This window comes from Nyctibius grandis (genome assembly GCF_013368605.1).
Source record: "Nyctibius grandis isolate bNycGra1 chromosome W unlocalized genomic scaffold, bNycGra1.pri SUPER_W_unloc_2, whole genome shotgun sequence".
NCBI classification, from domain to species: domain Eukaryota; kingdom Metazoa; phylum Chordata; class Aves; order Nyctibiiformes; family Nyctibiidae; genus Nyctibius; species Nyctibius grandis.
This window is the reverse complement of record NW_027167473.1, coordinates 6,867,277-6,875,331: the sequence shown is the minus strand read 5'-3', so window position 1 is coordinate 6,875,331 and position 8,055 is coordinate 6,867,277. Positions and strand designations below refer to the sequence as shown.

Genomic DNA, 8,055 nt, shown 5'->3' with positions numbered 1-8,055 from the left:
ATAAATATGGATTAGTTTGCATTATGGTTTAGTTAATATCCGTTCTAAAGTGGCGCACAAAGAAGAGCGAGACTCAAAGAGGGCGCACAGGGTCTGAAAAGCACCCTGGCCCCCGGAGACCACCTCGGACGTTCAGCTCGGCCGGCCCGCTGCGTGCCGGCCTCCCGAACTTAGGGCTCCGACGGGACCGGACCCCCACCTCCGGGCAACGTCCACGCACCCTGCCCACCCGCCGCTTTCCCACGCGGCCCCTGATGCCCTCCCGCACAAACGGCCCATCTGCCTTCTGCGTTTGGCCCCCGAACCAGCTCACGGAGCGCCCGCTGCGGAGCCCAAAAACACAGCTGCCGAGCCTGCTCTCGAGCCCCAAAAACGCAGCGCTCGGCCTCTGCTGCCGACCCCAAAACCACACCACCGAGTCCCCTCTGTCAGCTCCCGAAAAACGCACCGCTCACGTCTGCTTCTGAGCCCCCCAAAGCGGCCGCAGGAGCCTGTCCTGGAGCCCCAGGAACACAACACCTGGCCTCCGTTATTGGGGCCCCCAAGCAGCTCACCCCGCCTGCTTTCTGACCCCCCCTGCAGCCCCCACGTGCGACGCCGAGGGCTGGGGGGGGCTGCAGCCACCCCGCAGCCCTGCGCCCCCAGGGACCCACGGGCAGTTTTGGGGAGCGCTCGGGAACCGCGCAGGGCCCGCCCCGTGCCCCTGCGGGGCGGCACCACCGCAGCCCGGCCGGCGCTTTATTAGCGCTCTCGCAGGCTTTACTGCTCCGCCATCTCCTGCACCGCCGCGCCCGCCCCCCGAACCCCCCGAGGCCCAAAAGCCCCCGCGGGGAGCCGGGCCCAGCCGCCCCGGGAGCGCAGACCCGCCCGCCCCCATGGACCCCCCCGGCGGCAGCAGCCGGGGCCCTTTCCCCCCACCACCACCCCGTGCGGGCACCGGGACCCGCCCGGCGCCGCCGGAGCCCCCCCGCGCCGCCGCCGCTGCCCGACCCGCGCCGGCAGCGGCAGAGCCTGCCCGGCCCCAACACCGGGCAGCTGAGAGCCGGACGGGGCTGCCCCTGCTCCCCCCCGCCCGGACACGGGCTCGGCCCCAAAACCCCCCCGGCGAGCCCGGTACAGCGTTGGGCCCGGGGCCGCTTCTGCCCCCCCCTGCCCCCCCCCCCGCCCCCCAGCCCCAGGAGCGCAGAGCTCGGACCCGCCCGCGAGAGCCCCGACCGGGGGATCCCCCCTCCGAGACCCGCCGTGCCCACGGCCCCTCACCTGCCCTGGCGCGGCGCCGACCGGAAGGAACCTCACGACCGCCCGCCCCCTCGCGCTGCTCTTGTGTGCCGGCGCCGCGCCGGGAGCCGCCGCCGCCGCCGCCGTGCCGCGCCGGGAGCCGCCGCCCGCGAAGGGTCACGGCCCCGCCCACATCGGGCCCTGCACCGCCCTCTCCTGGCCACGCCCCGCCGTCTCCCGGCTCCGGCCCTGCCCCCGCAGGGACCCGGGCCCGCCCCCTCAGGGGAACCCCCCCGAGCGCCCAGCGGGCAGGAGACCCCCCTGCACCCGCCGAAGGGGCTCGCTCGCCTCGCGGGTGCTCCTGGCCGTCCCCCGCCGCCGGGAATGGCCCCCGCAGCCCGCCGTGCTGCGGCAGCCGCGGCCCCGCTGCGCACCCGTGCGGTGCCGGCGCTGACGTTCCGCGCTGTGTGCGCCGAGCGCCGCCGGTACCGCGCGCGCGGGGCGACGGTTCCTTACCGGGAGGCGGCAGCGAGCGCGGCGGCATCGCCCCGCAGGGGCCGGGACCGCAGCACCGCATCGCCGTTACCGGCGGACGGCCGCAGCGCGGACGGCGGCACCCCGACCTGCAGTACGGCACTTCGCTCGCCAGAGGGCAGCAGTGACGCACGCGCCCGCCCGCCGCGCGCTGTGGCCAGCGGGTCCCCCCCGCACTCGCCCCCCCGGCCCACGCACCGGGCTCTCCGCACGCTGACTTGCACCGACTCGGCCCGGGGAGCCCGCGCCCGAAGCCCGCAGGCGGCCGTGCGCGCCTCCCGCAGCCCCACGGCGCCCCCGCACGTTCCCCGGACCGGAGCGGCCTCGTGCTCCATCCCTGTGTGTCACTGTCGTTTGTGGCTGCTCCCGCTCAGGCCTCCATGTGCGCACACGCAGCCCGAACACCTCCCAGCCCTCAGCAGCCTCAGTCGCTCAGAGCACATAGGCTTCTCCCCTCTCACAACTCACCCGCCCTCTCCCTTCCTGCTGTTACACCCCCTTGGCCCTTTCTTTACATTCCTTCTTGAAACAACGTGACTGAAATCAACAAAACGGGTCAAGCAGCTGCTCTTCAAGTTGGTGGCTCTGAGAGGGTTATCTTACAAATGAATCAAACGACTAAGGTCACTGGACAATTCTAGTTCTAGAGCACTTTTCCAAAGCTTTACCTGCGGTTCCCCACTAGGTTACGTGGTAACAAGCTTGTCTCTACAAACTCGGTCACACAGAGGCACTATGCCAGGCAAGGCACCCCAGAGACCCAGACAGAGACACAGAGCCCCTGCCCTGGCTGCTCCCAGAGCTGTGCCGGCAGAGCCATCAGCCCCATGGCGTGGGGTCACGCTCAGCACGGTGAGTAGCCAGGAGAGGCTTTACAGCTCACCGTACAGACTGAGCAACGTTACTGCCTAAGGATACGGGACCTGCTATGCAGGATGCAAGAGTGGGACTGGAGACCCAGGGTCGAGCTACAGGGCGGACTGAGTGTCTAAACCCAGCTATGGGAGGGACTCACCTTCTACCTATGCTATAGAATTCCCACTAACGGGCCCTCATCCTGATCAGCCAGACAGGGGAACAGGATGAGGCCACCAGTGCTATTTGCATTTTTACGAGTGCTGAACGTTGCTGCCCATGTTGGTCTGTGTGGCTGGCATATACACATTGCATTTGCGTGTTTGTGTGTGCCTGGGAACACATGCCAGACCCGCTACCAGCTGGACCCAGGGGCATGGAGCTGAAGCGCTTCAGCAGCTCCCTGACACCTGGCACAGGGAATTAACTAGGTGTTTGTGACTCCCTCCAGAAGGTTTGCCATTGCACCCCACCCCATGGCCTGGGGTAGAAAGGACTGCCAGGCCTTTAACCAGGAAAGACATTTGTGCTGCTCGCCACAGTCCTGGAGCCACAAAAGGCACTGACCTCACTGGGATGATAATGTTGCCCAGAGACTTTTTGCCCAATGTTGTGCTGGTGAAAGCAGGCAAGTGGAAACTTATGTGTGGTGTTTCCAAGCTAAATGAGCAGAGGAAATGTGAGGTGGTTGTGCTGGCTGAACCTCTTAAATGTGTGCATGTGGGTGTTTGCTGCAGTCCTAAGATGTCGGCATTGCTGGGAATCACAAATGGAGGCCTGGTCCCTGAGGGGCAGGTATGTGAACACAGTTAAGTTTCCACATCTGCAGATAAGCACTTGCTATTTCTGAACGGTCTTTGTCCATAGGGGGGTCCCTTACCCCGTTAGGGATAGCTGACCGTGCTTTGCTTTAACGCACTGCTCTGGGGCATAAGGGCAACCCTCGTGTTAAAGTGCTGAACACAACTTTGGTGGCTGCAACTGCCATAAATTAGTTATATCTTGTACCTTGCTCTTTTCAGTGTCTCTCAGTGTTTAGAAGAACAGTATCAGGAACAAAAGTAGAGCAGACACTTCATCTACCACCAACAGACAGCTCTTCTACAGCATCTTAAATGAGAGATACATTTATGCAGAAAATTTGTTAAAAATGTGCCTTCTTCCACCACTGAAGCCTAACTTATGCATGTGTGAGGGAGAGGTGTCTTTCCTACATATATATTTACCTTTTACCTTTTTTACTTTACAGTGAAGATCCTTTCTGACACTGTTTATTCCCCGTTCCTTCAAGTCACTGAGTTCTTTTACCACAAAGTGATAAGCCAGTGTGACAACTTAATCGGGTAGCTTTTCTCTGCTCGTTTTCTTTTCTTTATTGGTGTTGCTCTGGCTCCCTGAAGATCTTAAAAAACTATGCATTGAGTATTTTCAAAACAGGAACTATCACCCTATAGCTTGCTAGTTTCCCCTAGCATCACTGCTGCTGTCTGTTAGGAAAATGACTGATTTTACTGGCTGCTTCTACTAACCCCCTTGTATTTCACACGCAAATACATAAACCCCAGACCTGAGTGGAACAGAAACCCCTTCCACCAAAGCACTGCATTAATCACTAGCTTTCTTCTCCTGCAGTCACTCAGCCCACCAGTTCTGGGCAGCTAGACCACAGTCTTTTATGTGACCACCTTCTAGTAGGTGATGTGAACTTTCAGCCTGCTTTCACTATAACCACCTTACTGTTATGGTGATGCAGGGGCTAAGCAGAATACTAGTGTCTGCACATTGCTGGCTCTGTGCAGAACACAGCTGACCTGCTTATAAGAAGCAGGGTTGCCTTAATACCCTAACTTAGCCCTACAAAGACTCTTTTCCTCTTCTTTCATCTACCTTTGTTCCCACAGGCCTTCATTATGAAGGTTTCTATCGATTGCTGTTGACATATACTTGAATTCAAATATTTGTGCTATTCATAGTGAAATGCTCATTCAGCTAAATGCTTGGCTGTGTCAGGGCTCTCTTGATCAAACTGAATAAAAGACTGGACCTGGTATTCTGCATACCCCCAGGTCATACAAAGGAATTCACCAGTGCGGGGACCACATGCAGTATGCAGCGTAGATCACGTCCAGGGCTCCAGCAGACAGAAGGAAAGATTCTGCCAGCGCAGGACTTGATCTGACTTTAGAAGCCTTTAAGGGCACCGTCTAAGTGGAAGTCAGACAGAGGCAGATAAGTGTATCCAAGTACGATGATTCTTGTGATCAGAGAGTGAAGTACAGCCTGTACACACACATTACTCATTCATTCTGAATGTTTGATTTTTGTCCTCTTTCCCCTGAGGACTGTAGAGAAATTTGGTGTTGTATTGAACTCCCATTACCCACCTTAGTGATGGGATATCTCAGTGATAGGATCCCCGCTGCCCTACACTTCAGTGTCCCCACAGCTCCTGGCTCCCTTCGCACAGGGTGCAGCCAGCCCTCTGCACTCCCTGGCACCTTAGTCTAGAGGATGGGGAGGATGGGGAAGACAGGGGACCAGGTTGCAGAGAGCAGCTAGGCCTACGTGCTCCCACAGGCAGAACTGCCCATTGTCCCATCAGACAGAGTGTCCAGCTTCACCAGAGCCGGTGGTATTTCTTGTTTCCTTACGCTATGTGACAGAGACCTTTCACCTCTTCTCAAATGCTTTGCTGTGCCTGAGTGATGCATTACCCTAGAGCCTGCTGATACTGTACTTTGACCTTTTTTCTGGCCAGAGTAATGCAGAAACAGATCCTGCCTGCTCTCCTTTCTGCCCTATGGTTGCACGTGTCTCTTGATTCTCCTTGTGCTGTTCTTCCAGTAACAGGGCTTTGTAACTTACCCTCCTGGCTTCTTCAGCCTCCCCTTTAGGTGCCACTTTTCCCACTGTAGAAGCCACCTTTTGATGCTGTGAAGCGTTTCTTCTGGGCACGATTCCCTGACAGCTCCGGCAGTCTCATTAGAGCAAAAGAGGGCACTCTCGCACCGCGGTCTCATCTGCATGGGCTGCGTGAGCTTAACATAGACTCTCTGGAGTGTAAGATCTCTGACCAGTAAAGGTTCACCAGCAGGTAGTTAACTCTCTCGTTTGCAACTGACTGCCTGTTTTAAGAATCCTTCTTGATAAATGACAGGCTCCTCAGGTGCGTGTCCTTCCGTAAAGTTGCTTTAAACTGTCTCCTACTCACAGTGAGACTAGCGTTTCCATCAACGGCTAAGACACACTCAGCCTGTCTCATCCTTCTCTGCTGCTCTTTCTGCTTCCTCCTGCCCAGCAGTGCCAGTAGATGGATGGGGGACACAGTGCAATGAACTCCAACCGGGAACTTAAAATTAACCTGTCAACGAAGGGGGGAGTGCGGAGTACTATTTTTAACCTAACTCATTGTCTGGTCGCACAATCAGTTTAATGCCACAAAGGTGGGAGCAAATGGCAGAGGTTACATCTGTGTGTCCTACGGTGTCTTCAGGCTGTGGAAAATAAGGCTTGAGGTCAGCACTCAAACTAAGCCCAGTTTTTCACTGAGCCACTATCTGTACCCACTCAGTTTTACCCCTGGGTTCACCACATACAACTTGCTCCTTTGGTGAACAGGCTCCCTTAGCTGCTCTCCACATCTGATACGCCCCAGAGCAGAAGGAGCAGAAGCTGAGCTCTTCAGGTGACTCCTGTGATTGTGGTATCCTGCAGCAAGGACACTCACCCTGGAGAGAGGACTCCTGGTTCCTTGTCTGTATTCCTAGTACTATGTTATTTTATTAAATAATCATACAAGCATAAAATAGAGGGACAGTTCTTGGAGCAGAGACCACACGCAGCTCTAGCTCCCAGCCCAAGGGTCTTATCTGCTCTCTCTGACTCTTTTTCTGCATAACGCCGTATTTCAGGGGGAAAGAAGTGGATACCAAGAACCATTCCGTCCCCTTTCTCCTAGAAAGACATAGCATGATGATTTGAAATGTGCATACTTCCTGGGTATGAGGAGAGAATTGGACTGGCTATCTTGCTTCTGGAGCATACGCTTCAGCCCCTGGGCTAACAGGGACCTGGGGGAGATTGCTGTTGGATGTTAGGAGAAGCCCAGGTTTGACAGCATACGTTACACTGAGAAAACTCCCTGTACTGGGGCCTTCACGTGGCATAGAGAAACACTTGGTGTCTGGATAATGATTGGACTTAAGCTCACTCTTCATAAGCCTCCCACACTGTTCTTAGCTGACACAGAACAGAAGCAGGACCTTATGGCATGTTCTCGCTGCAAAATAAGCCAAAGCCGGGGAGCTAGCTCAGCTTTTGGACCCCAGTCGCTCACACGGCATAACTGCTAGCACGGTGCTAGCACAGTTTTTGGCCCCTGCTCAGCAGCGATTGATGAGAGGGCTTTGGTGTACCACAGAGCAACAGCACACGCTGGCGATCATTGACAATGGACAGGACAGATGAGACTGTATCAGAAGGGGATCCCTGAACCCTTTGCAGGTTTTATGCTTCAAACCACATTATACACCCTAACACCACACTGCGCAGCAGGCAATGCACTCTCCTCAAGCTTACAGCGCTTGCTCTGCCTCAGGCACCCTGAACTGGAAAAGCACACATGCAAAAAAAACCCCCATGTCTTCTCTGTCTTAGGGACAGATGGTCCTCCCATGAAACCCAGCAGAAACCCAGAGTTAGGAGTCAGAGAAGGCTCCGGGGACACCTCATAGCAGCCTTCCAGTACCTGAAGGGGGCCTACAGGAAAGCTGGAGAGGGGCTTTTTACAAGGACAAGTAGTGACAGGATGAGAGGGAATGGTTTTAAACTGAGAGAGGGTAGGTTTAGATGAGATATTAGGAAGAAATTCTTTACTGTGAGGGTGGTGAGACACTGGAACAGGTTGCCCAGAGAAGTTGTGGCTGCCCCCTCCCTGGCAGTGTTCAAGGCCAGGTTGGATGGGGCTGGGAGCAACCTGGTCTGGTGGAAGGTGTCCCTGCCTGTGTCAGGGGGGTTGGAACTAGATGATCTTTAAGGTCCCTTCCAACCCAAACCATTCTATGATTCTATGATAATGGGGACATGTCCAGTCTGCTGCATGGACTCTTGGCAGAAATCAGCTCCTGGCACAGTTTCACTTGGAGTACAGAGGCAGCCGATGCACCATCTGAAACAAAAGCCCAAACAAGCTGGTCCCAAAGTGTTGCAAAGGGTGGCAGCAGAAGGTTTTTTTGCATGGCAGTGCAGGGGTCACACCTGTCACTTCCCTTCTGTCTTTCCTCAGCCACCAACAGCCATCCCAGCCACGTCCTCACTCCATGCAAGGTGAGACATGAATATAGGGAAAGGTAGCCTGTGAAAGGTAACCTGCATACTCTTATAATAAATTTATATTATATAATATAACTGTATTATTTAAATAATATAATTAAATAATCATATAATTAT

General features: G+C 56.0%; 1 protein-coding gene across 1 annotated transcript; it reads left to right on the top strand.

Moving 5' to 3' along the window:
• The first annotated feature begins 875 nt into the window (after positions 1-875).
• LOC137677150 (basic proline-rich protein-like) lies at positions 876-1,672 on the top strand. The gene is made up of 2 exons (XM_068424354.1): positions 876-1,113; positions 1,173-1,672. Exons 1-2 carry the CDS (start codon positions 876-878, stop codon positions 1,670-1,672), a joined length of 738 nt encoding a protein of 245 aa, XP_068280455.1.
• The last annotated feature ends 6,383 nt before the right edge of the window (positions 1,673-8,055 follow it).